The 19,596-nt window shown below is 40.2% G+C and overlaps 1 protein-coding gene across 6 annotated transcripts in view; it reads left to right on the forward strand.

Moving 5' to 3' along the window:
* Nucleotides 1-2,671: 2,671 nt before the first annotated feature.
* The window catches only part of LOC106580069 (transient receptor potential cation channel subfamily M member 7), an 89,257-nt gene continuing 72,332 nt past the window's right edge, over nucleotides 2,672-19,596 (forward strand). For 5 of the 6 annotated variants that reach the window (XM_045702996.1, XM_045702994.1, XM_045702997.1 and 2 more), the window contains exon 1: nucleotides 2,689-2,709. In XM_045702996.1, the coding sequence (XP_045558952.1) occupies nucleotides 2,689-2,709 (21 nt within the window). Of the gene's footprint in view, nucleotides 2,710-19,596 lie in introns of all 6 variants that reach the window. The other variant, XM_045702993.1, reaches the window with a different exon arrangement.

A 19,596-nucleotide genomic window follows, 5' to 3' on the forward strand; every position in this document is an offset into this window, starting at 1 on the left:
CCTGAGGGTTTTTCATTTTTCTTGGAATAGAAACACCATAATATTAATGAAATTAATTAAGCAACATTTCTTAAAATCAGTCCCATATACTATGTTCTTACAAAAAAAGGTTTTAAATTCTCTAGTACAGCCACTATTGAAGGCTATCAAATGCTTCTCAAAGATGCCCTCTGGTGGTCAAACTATCCGGCATCCGGATTTGTGTCCTGCTCCTTGAAAGCAGCAGCTCTAGCCTTTAGCCCGATGTGGTTGTTGCCTGTAATCCATGGCTTATGTTTGGGATATGTACATACGGTAACTGTGGGGACGACGTCGTCGATGCACTTATTGATGAAGCCGATGACTGAGGTAGTATACTCCTCAATGCCATTGGATGAATCCCGGAACATATTCCAGTCTGTGCTAGCAAAACAGTCACGTAGCATAGCATCCTTGTCATCTGACCACTTTCATATTGAGCGAGTCACTGTTATTGACAAATAGACACACACCCCCACCCCTCATCTTACCAGACATAGCTTCTCTGTTTTGCCGGTGCATGGGACATCCCACCAGCTCTAAATTATCCGTGTCGTCGTTCAGCCACGACTCAGTGAAACATAAGATATTACAGTTTTTAATGTCCCGTTGGTAGGATAATCTTGATCATATGTCATCAATTTTATTTTCTAATGATTGCATTTTGGCAATTAGAACGGATGGCAGTGGGGGTTTACTCGCTCATCTATGTATTCTCAGAAGGCAGCCTGACCGCCGCCCCCTTTTTCTCCGTCTTTTCTTCATGCAAATGATGGGGATTTGGGCCTGTTCCCGAGAAATCAGAATATCATTTTTGTCAAACTCGTTAAAGGAAAAAGCTTCTTCCAGTTCGAGGTGAGTAATCTTAGTTCGAGGTGAGTTATTTTCGGTCATAAGAGACGGTAGCAGCAACATTATGTACAAAATAAGTAACAAAATTTCATAGCTGGTTAGGAGCACGTAAAAAGTCAGCCATCCTCTCCGGTGCCATTCTCTGATACACAATAAGTAACGATAACTTGGCTATATGCACGGGGTACCAGTACCAAGTTGATGTGCAGGGGTACAAGGTAATTGAGGTAGATATGTACATATACTGTAGGTCGGGATAAAGTGACAAGGCAACGGGATAGATAATAAACAATAACATTAGCGTATGTGATGAGTCAAGAGGTGCAAAAAGGGTCAATGCCAATATTCCGGCTAGCTATTCCGGCTAGCTATTTAATTATTCTAATAATTGTCGCTGAGGCCATTTTTCCCCCCATCATTAACATTTTATATTCATCCAATGTCTATCATGTTTTTGGATGAAGTGATGACGTCGCCACTGCTCCCTGTGCGCAATGAGTGTTAGTGCGCATGTCATGCAACTCGGATATAGACGGTCCATGAATCGGCGAATGCGAACCTAAGTAGATAATTTTGAAAACAATGATCAGACATCTTGGACGCAGTCTCGAGTTCTTATTATACCTCAGTGGTTGAAGCGAGAGGCTAAACTTCTCTGGTGTTTTGGTCCAGTACCTACTACGCTCTAACAGCGTGAAGCAAACCTATGCACATGTGTAGATACTCTGCGACTGTGTGAGAGTGAAGTCATCTCGCTCGGAAGGTCACACACAAAGATGAAGTTGATGATGGCAAAGACCTATGCACTTTCAACTCATTCCAGTACTGGAGGGTCCCTTTGCCAGAGCTGGACCTTTTACTTCTGCAGAGTGGGAACCTCTTTGGACCAAATGGAGAACCGACCCCCTGCCAAAGACTTCTCCTCTGATGCCATGGAGTATCTACCCACCATGGAACTCTTATGCAAGAGGTGGCAACAGACACTGCCCATCAGAGCAATCGATATAAATCTATACAATGTAGACATATGGGTGGTTCTGCTCCCCACCAATGCACACGTAAGCCATGGTGACACACTATAGAACAGCTAGGCCTGCTAAACTCAAACTTTCACAATGCCCACCATACACTGGGACTTCCGAGTGGCGCAGAGTTCTAAGGCACTGCATCTCAGGGCTAGAGGCGTCACTACAGACCCTGGTTCGATTCCAGGCTGTATCACAACCGTCCGTGATTGGGAGTCCCATAGGGCGGCGCACAATTGGCCCAGCATCGTCCGGGTTAGGGTTTGACCGGGGTAGGGCGTCATTGTAAACAAGAATTTGTTCTTATCTGACTTGCCTGGTTAAATAAAATTAAATCGCTTCAGCTTATTTATTTATAGCCACTATGCTGCATCAGTTAAAGTATTTTAATATGAGGCACTAAACCCGCTCACAGGGTTGGTTAACTCTTGAGGTCCCTTGTGTCTCTACCAACGTAGGTAAATGAGCCTTCAGTTTTAACCCCCCACCCCCAAAGAATTGAACCAATATGTTATTGGGCTCATTTCTGGAGGTGGAAATTATATTTTAGATGGTGTCAGGATCATTTTATTTTCATTCATTTTGGAGTAGAATGTTCTTTTAAAAAGTCACTCCGCTACCTTTTCCCCACACTGCCACAAAACTATCCAGAGGAAACACTGACTTTTGCCCATTTCTGTCATGGGCCATAGACCGGTGCCCAGCGGCAAATTATAATCGAATCCGCCCACTTTGTAGGTTACTTATGTCAGGTAAAGGTGTGGACCTACGTCAGGTCCATTTGTGTGCCAATATGAATGCAGCTCCTACAATGGTAAGTTAAAAAAGAAGTTGTATTTTTATCTTCCCATAAGCAAGGCAGTTCATTAACAAGTTTCAATGATAGCCCAGTTGTCAAATTATGGAGGCTACAATGCGAAGAGATAATTGAAAAGAAGGTGATGATAGCCAGAAATGTTGAATTAGTATGTAATTAGAGTATCAGTGGTATGAAATGGCAAAATTGTAGCCTGACTGAAATTAGCACTATTTTCCTTTTTAAATTAATTTGGAAAGTCCTCAAATGATTCTGAATTAGTCTTTACTATCAGATAATAATACAAGTATTATATAAGTGCACGGAAGTCAAAAAGGTGTGAAAAGTATAATCGTTAAGTAACTCTAAACCTGAAGTCAAAGTTTATATATGCGATTTAAAAGGAAAAAAAATGTAACCCAAACGTGGGGTGTGCAAAACAAAAGCTTGAAGTTTGTGTGCTGCATAAATGATGAGCGACATGGGAGTTGTTGAGATGCCCATAATGAAGGTAAATCTCTTTGGCTGTGTCCGAATGCACATAATACGTCCTAAATAGTAGCCTGTTTGAGTATGCGATGAAATTAAGTTTTATAATATATGAATTTTCCAAAATCGAATGTTTTAAATGCCAGGATGTTATACTCATTTTGGCTTTTCATTTAGTAGGATTCGCTGCATACTTTTAGGGAATTTCACAGCCACAATGCATTGGAAAAATGGGGCTGCAAGTTTTAATAGCTAGATCTCTTCAAGTAAACAACAAAACAACTTGGAAGATTGCGAATACCGAAGCTTCTGCGGTGGTGTTCAAATGTAAGTAGTTTTTGTTATTAAAAATGATCATGACTATTTCATTGTAGCTACATCTTTGAAAGCAGATTTGCAGCCTGCAGTGCCTTTCGCTAGTAGGATTAGAAGTTAGCTTTAGAACAGTAATGTTAGCTACAGGGTTACTTGCTGTTGAGCAACAACTTCATATTTAACATTAGCCTAGTTAGCTAGCTAGCTAGTTTCATTGCACATAACCTGTTATGGTGAAAGTAATGGTAAGCTGCTCTCGTGGCCCTCTTAGGGGGAAAAAAGAGTTCCAAAACGGTTATTCGGCTGTCCCCATAGGAGAGCCCCTTTTAGTTCCAGGTAGAACCATTTTTTGTTCCAGGTATATAGAATCCAAAAAGGTTCTACCTGGAACCACAGCCTGGTCTCATAGTAAATGTAAATCCAGGATCAAATTAGTATGATAAATTACGTACCATATGGTTACATAAGACAGATGGTTACTTAAGGCAAAATGAAAGAAGGATGGTTGGTCAGGGTGGATGGGTGAACATATAACGCAAATGTCTAGCAACCCAAAGGTTTGCGAGTTCGAATACCATCAATGTGAACTTTAGCATTTTAGCTAATTAGCAACTTTTCAACTACTTACTCGGATTTACGTACAGAATAATGCGAAATACTGTGAGACCAGGTTGGGAACCAAAAGGGTTCTACCTGGAGCCAAAAAGGGCTCTTCAAAGGTTTCTCCTATGGGGACAGCCAAATAACCTTTTTATGTTCTAGATGGCACCTTTTTTCCCTAAGAGTGTACTGTTTCACCTTGGCACTGCAATTTGATAAAGTATGTTACAGTCTAGCTACAGAAAGTTCACAGAACTCTACTTTGCTCATGTTTTGGTTAATGTTGTACTTGATCTTATGTCTTTTCAGGATCTATGTGAAGGAGGAGGAGGGGCAGCTATCACCTGCATGGGTGAAAAAGAAGTGGGAGGACCTTAAGCAAAAATACTTACACTTCTTGCTGTGCTTGGCTAATAAAGTTCCCCTTTTCTCTGAAGCAACAACACTTTCCCATCTATTTCCTATGCTTCACTGGCACATTAATGTAAGTGTGAAGATATGCATGCCAGAAATGTGCAAGTATTCCAGAGAAATGTACTGCAATTGGCATAATACCTTTTACAGGAATTTACATGTAGTATGTTTGATGCTGAAAGCTATCCTTACCATATTTTTCAGGTGTTGAAAGCTCCCCCCACCGGAGTCAGAACAGAGGTAGGGGAGGCCACAGCAACATTCTGGAAGTGGTATGCGGGGATGGGTGTGTCGCTGCAGGGGCTGCCACTCTATCACCCCACCGGTCATCATCTCATCATATTCCCAAGGTGTAATTTATAAATGTTATTCTGTTTTTGGTGAAGTCCTTTTTTTTTAACTCAAAGTGGATTTCTGTTTTCTCATTGAAAAGTGTTTGTAATTAAAACAAAAATTATATCAGTACATGTACAGTTGGTGTGTTTTACTTCCAACATAAAAAAATGCACTTGCACATCAGAGCTATCTTGTGTAAGGTGCATGGTAACAATTAAGTTGAAAGAAAAAAGTAACCCGCACACTGCTCTTGCATGTATCACTTTTTTAATGAAGATTACGCTCTACTAAACTAAGTAAAGCAATAATAATAACAAGATTACATTTCTGTAGTGCTTTTCATAACTATCGCAAAGCAAAAAACGAACTAGTAATGTATCATCATGAGTAGCCTAGCTATAGTTGGCTAGGTCAACCAATAAATGCCAAGTCTGAGTGCATGCAGCATCCTCCAAAGAGGATGCAATCTAAGCAGTTGAACTTAAGTGCCTCTCTGTAACAATTTCCTCACAATATTGGGTAACACTTTATTTGAAGGGGTCCTTATTACAGTGTAATTGCATATGTAATTACACTAACAAGTATTGTCATTAATTGTAATAATTAATAGCTACTCTACTAACAACATGTAACAGGTGGTAATTGCAGTCTGTAATTACAGAGGTGTAGCATCGAATGCTTGTTATCATGCTTATTACAAATGTTCAAGTTTCTGATAGCAACCGAACTCACCATTCTTCAGTACAAACCATGTTATAAGTGTTAGCCAATTGAAAACCAAATACCTCTGACACAACTCTGCTATAAAGGACTCTGGAGTCTGATTCCCAGGCCCAGGTCCAGCTTTTGTTTTAAATGCATGGAAGCTTATGAGTGATAGGGCAAAAATGGGGAGTTTACATAAGTTTTGTTTGTTTTAATTGTTGAATTATTTAACGGTGCATTTGACCTGGAAAGCAACAGTAGCTAAGGAGGTCAGGGTTTGAAAATTGGTTATTTTTTTACATTATTTTTATTATTAACTCCAGCCCCCCCCCAAAGCCATATATATATACATTTTACATATACATTTTGCATATACATTTTACATACATGGTACTTTTATTTAAAGCAGTCACATAACAATAATACACTACCAAACATAAGCTCTGCAATGCCAAACCTTAGCCACTCTCAGCCCATCCCAACTATCACCATAGACCACCCTCGTTTGGTTTCCATGTGCCATATATTTTTCAATTGTGCTGTGATGTTTAACATCATTTTTAAACTTTTCTAATCATATAGTATCCACAGATTGTGAGCTAAAGATGAAAACCTTTATTGACTGACAATGGCTTTCCAAATCGCCCAACACTGCTATTTGTAAGGTTATATTTAAGTGTATGTTGTGATTTTTTTTTTAACCATTCCTGAACCTGTGACCAGAAACAAGCTACATAGGGGCAATACCAGAGTAAATGATATATTGATTCTGTCTCTTCGCAAGAAAATCTACAGAGCTGAGATTGTTGTATGCCCCATATATATAGCATTCTGTTGTTGGCAAGAATTTTATATAATAATTTAAATTGAAAAACTCAAAGTGTTGAATCAAGTGTAGTTTTTTGTACCAGTTCATAAACCATATGCCATGGAATTGGTACATCGAAATCTCTTCCCATTTATTTTGCAACCTGTATGGCGCAGCTGTCAAAAAAATGTGTCCTCAAATTAAACTGGTATATTTTTCTATTTATGCCAGTTCCTTTCAGCCAATTTGTGTCTTTAACATATGGCAGGCAAACAAGTTCCCTACCTTCTCCTTTTTCCACTTCTCCATGTCTCCTCCATTTTTGTGGTAATGCTTTTGGTTGTAAATTTGGATTGAGCAGATATTCCCATCTGGTTTCGATAGCGGCATATGTGACGTAACTCCTCCGTTTCTATTCATAATATCATTCATAAATATAATTTAAAAATTAAGAAATTCCATAAAGAATGTTTTTAAATTAATCAGTATATTTGAGTTCAATCATAACATTTGTTGTAATATTTGTTCTATCTTTTCTGGAGGATAAAACGGAAATTGTAACCAGCTTTGTGTGGCTTGTTTAAGAAAGGGTGATACTTTAAACAAAATTTAATTTTCAATTAGTTGGAAATGAGAAGTTGTAACCTGTATAAAGGCAAAAAGGCCATTTTTGAGCAAAGGATGAGCCTTTCTTATTAATAATCTACTGGAGAACCATTTGGGGTTTAAGTATAACTTATGTATGAGTGAAGCTTTAGTGAGAGGTTTAAAGCTTTAATATTTAATCATTTTAGCCCCATAAACTCATATTCATTATATAAATTGGCATGTTTAATTTTGTCTGGCTAAGCATTCCAAATAAAGTTAAATATTTTTTGCTTATATGATTTCAAAAACGAGTCGTCTGGAATAGGCAGTGCCATTAGTAAGTAAGTAAACTGTGATAGGACCAAAGAGTTAATCAATGTGATTTTTCCATAAATAGACAAGTATTTACCTCTCCATGGTTGCAGAATCTTATCTATTTTTGCTAACTTTCTATTGAAATTGATTGTGGTAAGTTCATATTTTTTTAGATGTGAATACCAAGTATATCTAATTCACCATCCACCCATTTTATTGGTAAACTACAAGGTAGTGTAAACACAATTTTTTAACGATCCAATACGTAATATGGTACACTTGTCATAATTAGGTTTTAATTCTGAGAGGCTAGAAAAGGGATCAAGATCTTCAATGAGACTGTACAGGGATCCAGATTGCGGACTTAAGAAAAAACTAGAGTCATTGGCATACATTGACACTTGTGTTTTTATCCCCTGGATTTCTAACCCCTTGATGTTCTTGTTGGATCTAATTTTAATAGCTAGCATTTCAATTACCATAATAATTAGATATGGAGACAACGGACAGCCTTGTTTTACTCCTCTTTAAAGCTAAATACTTTTGGAGAAGTAAACATTATTTACTATTTTACATCTGGGGTTGGTGTACATAACTTTAACAGATTGTGTAAGAGATTCAACAAAATTAAAGTAATCCAGGCATTTATATATAAATTCTAGTCGTACTTTATCAAACGCCTTTTCAAAATCTGCTATGAAGACCAGGCCTGGTATCTTCAATGTTTCATAATGTTCAATTGTTTCAAGTAATTGTTGTATATTATCTCCAATTTATCGTCCATATAAAAAACATGTCTGATCAGGATGAACAATATCTGGTAAAACTTTTTTTATTCTATGTGCTCTGCATTTCGCCAGGATTTTCGAATCACAACATTGAAGTGTTAGAGCCCTCCAGTTTTTTAAATGGACTGGTATCTTTATACTTACCACCTGGGTCCTGTTTTAGTAGTAATGAAATCAGACCTACTTGTTAAGTACTTGAAAGTCTACCATTTGTATTAGAGTAATTAAAACATGCTAATAATGGATCTTTGAGTACATCAAAAAAAGGTCTGATATACCTCTACTGGTATACCGTCAAGTTCTGTTTTTTTTCCAGACTGAAAACATTTTATTGCCTCAAAAAGTTATTCTTCTGTAAATTGGCCTTCACACAGTTCTTTCTGTAAATTTGTTAATTTTACATTATTATTATTATTATTATTATTAGGAAATAATTCCTTACAGTTAACATCATTCAGTGGAAATGGAGGAGACTGAAAAGAAAACATATGCTTCAAATATTTAGCTTCCTCTTTCAAAATATAATTTGGTGAATCATGGATGAAGCAATATAAGGTATTTTTACATGTTGAAATAAAGTTGTCTAAAGTACAAGCTCATCTTTTGTTTGTTTTCACTTGGTAATGAGTATTAAGTAAGTATATGGTAATTGCTCATAGGTAACTATATATATGTAGATAACGTACTATGCATTTCATTTTAACTAGCTAAATCCTGTGTAATACCTAGTAATTACATTGTACATAGGCATATATTACATGTACTCTGTGATGTACTATTGTGTTTATCTTCCCACTTGGATGGCTCTTGCCTTAAAATGAAGGACAGGTTGTTAGGATGGGTAATGTACTATATAAGTACACATTTATTACAAATAAGTACCCCTCAAGATGCACTTCATTTTAACTAGCTAAATCTTATGCAGATGGTACATGTACTATGTGGTGTACAAGTGGGTTTATCCTCCCATTTGAATGGCAAGGAGGTTCAGGTTGTGGGCAACATACACATTAATTCTAAGTCATTTTTAAAATTATAATCTGGGATGACACCCGTATGGTAGACCCCAGTCAGTGAGGTTGACCTATACCTGATCTATTTTTGTAAACTCAACCAAATTAACCCAGATGATACACTTTTGGAGGGCAACTGCTAGCAACAGCATTGAGTGGTTATTTTGAAGAGTGTGTATTCAAGGCTTGGCAATAAGACTGTATTGAGCCCCCAACCTTTTTAACGTTGGACATCAAGCGCATCTGTTCATGAGAGAGATTACAACCTTGTGACAGTTGTTACTGAATCGGATGCAGCTGAGAATAAACAAAACACAAAATTGGTGAATTTAGTGAAACTTGCCCAGTTGTAACAAGCATGGTAACAAGCATTTGTTGTTACATCTCTGTAATTACACACTGCAATTACCACCAGCTACCTGTTATTACAGTTTAACTATGAGTTATTACAATTAACTACAATACTTATTACAGTGTAATTGCACATGTAATTACATTGTAATAAGGACCCCTTAAAATAAAGTATTGCCCCCTCTGGAACAAAGTGGACCTTTCTCAATTACCCAGCATTTCACGGTTGAGGCTGAGCCATGTATGGCATTCACATAGTGCCGCGTGATCGCATAGTCCATCTTTTTGGTGCGTATAGCTGCTTTTATGTTCAGCTATTCTTAATTTGAGCGTGTATTTCATCTGACCAATGTAAACTAGCCCACATGGGCATTTGAGCATGTAAACAAAATGTGTTGTACTACAATTTATGAAGTAATTTATCTTGTATTCTTTACCTGAGCGTGGGTGATAGAATACCTTTGTGTCACTTGAGTTGGAACAATGTGTACAATGACCGCAGCGGTAGAACTCATTAGGGGCATCTGGGAGCCAGGTAGAGGGTGCAGGTGCAGGATTTGAGAGCACTGTGCACCACACGGTCTCTGATAAAGCATATCAGGGGAGGGTTGGACGCAAAGTCTTTGAGCAAGGGGTCACTGGAGAATGTGCCAGTGTTTGAGGATCATGTTTTTTATCTACCCTGCAGACAGGTCGTATTCAGTGGAAAAACAAACCCTAGCCGATTTCTCACATTTCTCTTTTTTGGTGAGGAGGGCGGCTTTATACGTCTCTTGAGCTCGCTTATGAGCCATGTTGAGGAGACTCACTGTAGCCGTGTTCAAGGAACCTCTTTTTCATTACTTCAGCTTTAGTCTCAAAATCATTTGATTTGCTGCAGTTTCGCCTTAGTCTAAGGAATTGACCAGTAGGAATGTTGCGTTTTTTGAGATTTAGGATGATTACTATAATACCTTAGGAGCCTGTTCCAACTGAGAGGTTTGCGAAAAATAGTAGTTTCAAGTGTATCACTGTCGCCTTTAAAAATAGTGAGGTCGAGGAAATTGACAGAAGAAGTGCAATGCTTTTCTGTAAAGGATAAATGTGGATTGGTAGAGTTGGCATACAACACAAATCTACTCAAGTCCGCCCAAGAATGCTGGGAGGGAAGGAACCAACTTTGAATGAAAAAAATCGACAAATTGGTATATCGGTTCCGTGAGGCTCTCATTACCAGAGACTATAGGCTTCAGAGGAGGGTCAGGTAGTTTCTTATGAATCCTAGGTATGCCATAGTAAGCTGCACATACTGGGTGAGGGGTGATGAGGAAATCCCTCTCCTTTTCAGTAAATCAAGCTTGGTCTAAAGCACTATTAATATATGCATCATTTCACTCTTACTACTATCCGTAAGGTTTATTGTTCCTACTGTACCACAACAGCGCCCACCGCCTTATCAGCAGGGCGAATTAAACGATTACAGTTGTTTTGTAGACCTTTGAGTGCTACAACATCTTCTGCACTGAGATTACCTTTAGAGAAGTTGCAAGTAAGCATAAATACTCTATGTTCATTTTCAATCAGGCGGCTAGCTGTATGGGGTAATAGAATAGAAGGGCTCAGATTAGAGAATGGTGAAATGGTAGACTTCATTTTGAAAGGGGTAGGAATTCTCACTCCCTGTTTGGTTTCAATACCATTATTCACCTGATTTCTAAGAACAGTGTCACTGTGACTCAAGACTGTCTGAGGTGAAGAAATGCTTCAAATGCTGTTATCTAAAGAATTTGAAGCTGTCTACTCTTAGCTTAAAAGGATCAACTGCATTAATAGGCGTGAAACCAGGCCTTTACTGAGCACAGACACAGACTAATGGTTGTATCAGCAGATGCAGAAGAACTAGACGAATCCAATGCAACAACCCAGCAGTCTTTAGCTCAAACACACAATGTTTAAAAGGGGTTAGATGTCCAAATTGTGTCGGAGTGACCGTGGGACTCGAGGTTTAAATAGCTAGCCTATTAATTCATATATTAATGATATTTGTACTTTAGATTTAAGATTATGAGATAGCCATATTGTTTATTGAATTATTAATAACCTGCTGTTACTGTAAATTATAATGGATATAATTGCGCCGGATGGGAGGTCTGCCGTTTTACGGGCTCCTAACCAACTGTGCTATTTTGTTAGTTTTTTTCGCATTGGTTGTAACTTATGATGTACATAAAGTTGCTGCTACCGTCTCTTATGGACATCAGAACAGCGATAACTCACCTCGAACTGGACAAAGATGTTTTCTTTAATGAGTCTGACGCGAAGGATATACTGCTTTCCGGGGAGAACAAGTCCAGATCCCCATCATTCGTGTGAAGAAAAGGCGGAGAAACCGAGGGAGAAGGTTGGGATGCTTTGTTAGGATTCGTAGGCGAGTGAGTAAATCGCCATAACCATCGGTTCTGTTGGCCAGCATGCAATCACTGGAAAACAAACTCGATGATCTACGGTCGAGACTATCCTACCAGCGGGACATTAAAAACTGTAATATCTTATGTTTCACCGAGTCGTGGCTGAACAACGACACGGATAATATAGAGATGGCAGATTTTTCTGTGTATCGCCAGGACAGAGTAGTTACGTCTGGTAAGACGAGGGGTGGTGGTGTCTGTCTGTTTGTCAATAACTGCTGGTGCACGATATCTAATGTTAAAGAAGTCTTGAGGTATTGCTCGCATGGGGTAGAGTACCTCATTATAAGCTGTAGACCACGCTATCTACCAAGAGAATTTTCATCTATAATATTCGTAGCCGTCTATATACCACCACAAACCGATGCTGGCACTTAGACCGCACTCAATGAGCTGTATAAGGCCATAAGCAAACAAGAAAATACTCATTCAGAAGTGGCGCTCCTCACCGGCTTCATCAATAAGTGCGTTGAGGACGTCGTCCTCACAGTGACCGTACGTACATATCCCAACCAGAAGTCATGGATTACAGGCAACATACGCACTGAGCTAAAGGCTAGAGCTGCCGCTTCCAAGGAGCCGGACACTAATCCGGACACTTATAAGAAATCCCGCTTTGCCCTCAGACGAACCATCAAACAGGCAAAGCATCAATACAGGACTAAGATCCTACTACACCTGCTCTGACATTCATCAGATGTGGCAGGGCATGCAAACTATTACGGACAACAAAAACAAAGGGAAACCCAGCCGCGAGCATCCCAGTGATGCGAGCCTACCAGACGAGCTAAATGCTTTTTATGCTTGCTTCGAGGCAAGCAACACTGAAGCATGCATGAGAGCACCAGCTGTTCCGGATGACTGTGTGATCACTCTCTCCATAGCCGATGTGAGCAACACCTTTAAACAAGTCAACATTCACAAGGCCGTGGGGCCAGACGAATTACCAGGATGTGTACTCAGAGCACACACGGACCAACGGTCGGTAGCCATGAAGTGCTTTGAAAGGCTGGTCATGGCTGACATCAACACCATCATCCCGGAAACCCTAGACCCACTCCAATTCGCATACCGCCCCAACAGATCCACAGATGACACAATCTCAATCGCACTCCATAGTGCCATTTCCCACCTGGACAAAAGGAACACCTATGTGAGAATGCTGTTCATTGACTACAGCTCGGCGTTCAACACCATAGTGCCCACAAAGCTCATCACTAAGCTAAGGACCCTGGGACTAAACACCTCCTTCTGCAACTGGATCCTGGACTTCCTGACACGCTGATCCTCAACACCGGTTCCCGTCAGGGGTACATGCTTAGTCCCCTCCTGTACTCCCTGTTCACCCACAACTGCATGGCCGAACACGACTCCAACAACATTAAGTTTGTTGATGACACAACAGTGGTAGGCCTGATCACCGATAAAGATGAGACAGCCTATTGGGAGGAGGTCAAAGACCTGTCAGTGTGGTGCCAGGCCAACAACCTTTCCCTCATTGTGAGCAAGACAAAGGAGATAATCGTGGACTATAGGAAAAGGAGGGCCTGAACAGGCTCCTATTTACATCGACAGGGCTGGAGCGGGTCGAGAGTTGAAAGTTCCTTGGTGTCCACATCACCAACAAACTATCATTGTCCAGACACACAAAGACAGTCGTGAAGAGGGCACGACAACACCTTTTCCCCCTCAGGAAACTTAAACGATTTGGCATGGGTCCCCAGATCCTCAAAACGTTCTACAGCTGCACCCTCGAGAGCATCCTCACCGGTTGCATCACTGCCTGGTATGGCAACTGCTCGGTATCTGACCCTAAGGCGCTACAGAGGGTAGTGCGTACCGCCCAATACATCACTGGGGTCAAGCTTCCTGCCGTCCAGGACCTATATTTCCCTGGCAATGTCAGAGGAAGGCCCAAAAAATTGTCAAAGACTCCAGTCATAGACTGCTCTCACTGCTACCGCACGGCAAGCGGTACCGGAGCACCACGTCTAGGTCCAAAAGGCTCCTTAACAGCTTCTACCCCCAAGCTATAAGACTACTGAACAATTAATCAGATGGCCACCCGGACAATTTACATTGAGCCTAGCTCAGTGCTTTCTGTGGTGGTGGTAATGCCAGAGGAAAATACGGAACGTAGGGGTTGGTAATGTTCTCTAGTTGCACCGTGATTGGCTCATTGTTCTGTCACTCATGGGGACACTACGTCACCTCCAAATCTAAGGGTAGAGCTCGAAAATTCAAGCCCCTTGGGTGCTGCCATAGAGTTACATTAGAAGTGCCCATCCAAGAAGGCTCAAGGTCATTGGCCACAAATAAAATGATGTAAAATCACATTATATCTACAGCAGCTTTGATTGGCCTGTCAACATCATTCAGCAAGTTGGAAATTGCAAATTCAACAATGAGTGGTTTGGAAGGAATCAGTAGCTAACTGCAAGCATTGCAAAGCAATCACTAGCCTGCTATTCAGTGGAGTGGGTATGTGGTCCGCAGCCTGGATTTAAGGGACTCTTTTCCAAGCTTAAAAGGATAAACATTCAACATTGGCCATGGTGTCAATCCAGCATGACTTCTGCCACGCTCAAAACAACTGGAAACTCAGAACTGGGAAATCTGATTTCAGTGAGTTCAAGACAACTGGGACCTTGGAAAAAAAACTAGCTCTGACTGGGAAAATACTTAATTTTTTAAATTAATTATTATTAACAACAAATCATTACAAAAAGTACATGGGGGAAGACAAGTACACTACCGGTCAAAAGTTTTAGAACACCTAATTCAAGAGTTTTTCTTTATTTTTACTATTTTCTACATTGTTGAATAATAGTGAAGACATCAACACTATGAAATAACACATTTGGAATCATGTAATAACCAAAAAAGTGTTAAACAAATCTAAATATATTTTATATTTCAGATTCTTCAAATAGCCACCCTTTGCCTTGATGACAGCTTTGAACACGCTTGGCATTCTCTCAACCAGCTTCACCTGGAATGCTTTTCCTACAGTCTTGAAGGAGTTCCCACATATGCTAAGCACTTGTTGGCTGCTTTTCCTTCACTCACGTTTTTTTTGCCCCACCAAGATATACATTCTAAAATCGTCACTGGATATATCCTAGCTACCTAGTTAATCATTGGTAATCTTATAGACTAGAGATCTGCCCCTAGCTATAGTTAGTCAATGGTTGCACATCTAACTAGCTGGACGAAGCAAATGTGTGAATAGTAGACATGTAAATATCCTTTTACTGTTTATAGCCTGTCTCCAACTATTCACAACCATACTCTGAGGAAGAACCAGAACTGCCTGGCTAGGATGATCAGCCTGATAGGGTACCGTGGGTGTGTCCAGCAATGGAATGAAACATCCAACCAATGCCTCAGCTGACATGCTGAAGGTCCACCACAAACCCACAGGGTTGTGGGGTCCTGTCCAGAAACAACCCTTAGCACATACAACCTAGGCACTTGTAAAGATCTGAGAGGATTGGACAGGTGTAAGCAATATGGCAAAAATATCACCAAGTTTGTCAGAGGGCAAGGTGGAGGAGCTATCTCCATGTCACCACATCAATCCCTCTCAGATCTCCACAAGTGTCTAGAGCGTAGGGTCTATGGTAGGGGTTGTGTCTGGGCAGGGCCTGGGTATCACGGCCACACACACACACACACACACACACACACACACACACACACACACACACACACACACACACACACACAGAGAGAGAGAGAGAGAGCACTTGTTCATCATGTGAGCTTTTCACTATTCTTATGTAATATGCAAAGTTCAAGTTCCATACAAAGTCAGTAATGTTGAGCTCCCAAATCCAACATAAATAATCATGCATTGGCTCATTGGTTGTGTGACTATAAAGAAGGGGACTGACCATCGTAGACTATATCAATCCTGAAGAGGTGTCGTTTCAGAATGAGGGGTACTGTAGCTCTGCTGGTGTTTCCATTCTGTCTCTCAAGAGCATGGGTTTAGGAAAGGAGGAGAGTGGAGGGTTCAGAGAATGACAACACTCAACAGATTGACAGTGAAGAGATAGAGAGCCGGGTGAGCGATTTAGATTAAGACCCAAAGGCCTGAGGCTATACAGACCACCCACAAATGACCAGCCAGGCTAACACACAAACCTGCAGTACACTCCTCTCCCTGCCACCAACCCTTCCTGTCACTTACTCACTCACACACCTAACTTTTAGAGAAGATTAAGGCCTGTATTCACAAAGTGTCTCAAAGTTGCATTGCTGATCTAGGATTACTGATCAGATCCCCCTTGTCCATGTGGTCAGCAGACACAACTGCTTTTTCAGCAATAAGGACCAGACCCCTGATTGAGTTATTATGATAGGAAAGGCCCGTTTAATACATTATTGTGGAGATTATTTCCTCTTTATATTGAATTGTTGTGTCCATTTCTGACATTTTATCTTTTATCATGGAACGTAACCTAGTTATCATGTTGTACAAGATGTGCAACCGCAGGGTTTTCACGAGACAAGTTGTACAGGTCTCTCCGCTCTATCCTATCAAGGGACACAGACGCTGTCATCCTAATACAGGCTCCTCACACCTGTTTCTTGTGCCACAGTGCAGAAAATTATTCTGGAAATGTCCAATCTTTTTAATGCTCTCACTTATGCAGATGTAAAACGCATCAGTATTGACAATCAAATATGCGCTTTGATGGATAGAAACAATGGTGTTTGGGGTTCTTATCAACATTTCAGAAAAAGGCCTATTTAATGAAGTTGAATTGTATGTAGTAATCTCTTGAATTCCACTAGATGAATGTAATGAGAAACAATTAACCCTCGATTCTATTTGAGCCCTGTTGGTATATTGTGTCAATCAAATCAATCAAATGCATTTTATAAAGCCTTTTCTGATACAAGTATGTGTGTGAGTGCGCATCAGTAGATTGAAAATTGTAAATTCAATACAAATTTTGAACTTTGAAATTACAGATGACAAGTAGGAGTGATAGACACACACACACAAACAAACTTTTGCATCACTATGCTTTCTTTATGTTATATTGCATTTTACCCACCCACCCACTAGCCGTCAAATCCTTGCTTCCTCTGTCCTTGTTTCCTCCATTCCACACCTCTTTCAAAGTGCATCAGAGGAGGAGGCCCAAGGGGAGGAACCTCCAATTCTCTCCCCCAATGTGGTTTCAGAGGAGTTGAGTAGTGATTAAAAACAACGACAGAAGAAGCAAGGATTTGACAGCCGGTAACATTTTTAGACAGTGCCTGAGTGAGACATTTACATGTCTACTATTCACACACTTGCTTTGTTCCAGCTAGTTAGATGTGCAACCACTGACTAATCTGTAGCTAGAGGCATATCTTTAGTCTAGCAATAGATACTGCTGTTTTGGCTGTATGCCAATCATTGAAAAAGATGATCAATGGTTAACCAGTTAGCTGAGATATATCAGTTAGCTAACCACTTACAGTAGAAGCAGTTCATCAGTAAGTCAATAAACACTTATTTTTGTGGCTAGCTTATAATCTTGAATCTAAAGTAGAAATTGAGAAATATCACGTTATCTTAACATGAATATAAGGTAATATAATGGAGTTAGAAGGGTGAGCCTCTATTTTGAACGGACAGGATGTGTTGGTTGTGCATTTGGCCAATGACATGCATTCCACATTTAACCCCAAGCACATGTGAAAATCGAAATATCAAGTTGTTTTTTGGTTTATTTGCAAAAACGAGATTCTCGTTCGCGATGGCTCTGTTTTAACGGAGAAAATGAATTATCCACACGGACCCATCCTAGAGTTTTGACTTCTCCGATCTTAAATTCATCAGCATCACGATTTTTCAAACTTGGTGCAAAACCACGCCCAAAAGTAACCTAGCAACATTCAAAGCTGCGCTGATTGGTCAGAGTTTGGACATTCCCTGTGACGAAGTGAGACAGAATGAACGATGAACGCTAGAGGGGAATCACCGCAAACAGGGAGTTTTGAATTTGCTCGTGCGTGCCATCCCACGAACCGTGGGAGATGTGAAGTTTCGCGGCCTTGTTTTGAAACGCGCTAAACGAAAGGCAAGCAACAAGTGACTCTGTAGATAGCTAACATTACATGGTTGTCAGCAATAGTGAATCAATGGAGCTAGCTATGCAGCATATATTTTGCCAACTAGCACAAATGTCATGTAGCAAAGTATCTCAATAGTCATTTCGTAAACACTTAGCCACACTAAGCTAATGCTAGAAGACGCATACTACTAGACAGCTTTAGCCCAATCGGCATTGTAACATAGCGATAACAGTTGTTATAATTCACAGTTTACAAAACAACTCGTCTGGTGCTGGTTTTCATTCCGAATTCCCAGTTGTCTTGAACGCACTAAAAGTAATACGTTTCGGCATACTTTTTACTAAACAGTAAGTGTTAAATCGTTTTGTTGATTTCTGGTAGCCTATATCATTAAAATAAGAGACCCACCTGTTTTGAGCCCCACATTTTTAGCAACAAATATATACAGTTGAAGTCGGAAGTTTACATACACCTTAGCCAAATACATTTAAACTCAGTTTTTCACAATTCCTGACATTTAAAAAAATCCCTGTCTTAGGTCAGTTAGGATCACCACTTCGGTTTAAGAATGTGAAATGTCAGAATAATAGTAGAGAGAATTATTTATTTCAGCTTTTCTTTCGTCACATTCCCAGTGGGTCAGAAGTTTACATACACTCAATTAGTATTTGGTAGCATTGCCTTTAAATTGTTTAACTTGGGTCAAAAGTTTTGGGTAGCCTTCGACAAGCTTCCCACAATAAGTTGGGTGAATTTTGGCCCATTCCTCCTCACAGAGCTGGTGTAACTGAGTCAGGTTTGTAGGCCTCCTTGCTCGCACATGCTTTTTCAGTTCTGCCCACTGTCACGTTTGTGTGTAGAGAAGGACCAAGGTGCAGCGTGAGTATCGTTCCACATCTTTATTAATATGTGAAACTATGCAAGCAAGACATACTATAAGCAAGACATACTATAAACAAAACAACAATCCGTGACGACAGAAGTGCAACATGCACTAACTCAAAATAAGATCCCACAAACAACAGGTGGGAAAAGGCTGCCTAAATATGATCCCCAATCAGAGACAACGATAGACAGCTGCCTCTGATTGGGAACCATATCAGGCCAACATAGAAATAAGTAACATAGATTTCCCACCCTAGTCACACCCTGACCTTTTATTTATTTTTTTATTTTACCGTTATTTTACCAGGTAAGTTGACTGAGAGCACATTCTCATTTACAGCAACGACCTGGGGAATAGTTTCAGGGGAGAGGAGGGGGATGAATGAGCCAATTGTAAGCTGGGGTGATTAGGTGACCTAACCTAACCAAATGGAGAATAAAAGGGATCTCTAAGGTCAGGGCGTGACACCCACAAATGTTCTATAGGATTGAGGTCAGGGCTTTGTGATGGCCACTCCAATACCTTGACTTTGTTGTCCTTAAGCCATTTTGCCACAACTTTGGAAGTATGCTTTGGGTCATTGTCCATTTGGAAGACCCATTTGCGACCAAGCTTTATCTTCCTGACTGATGTCTTGAGATGTTGCTTCTATATATCCACATAATTTTCCTACCTCATGAGGCCATCTATTTTGTCAAGTGCACCAGTCCTTCCTGCAGCAAAGCACCCTCACAACATGATGCTGCCACCCCTGTGCTTCACGGTTGGGATG

The sequence above is a fragment of the Salmo salar genome, chromosome ssa20 (genome assembly GCF_905237065.1).
Source record: "Salmo salar chromosome ssa20, Ssal_v3.1, whole genome shotgun sequence".
NCBI lineage: Eukaryota > Metazoa > Chordata > Actinopteri > Salmoniformes > Salmonidae > Salmo > Salmo salar.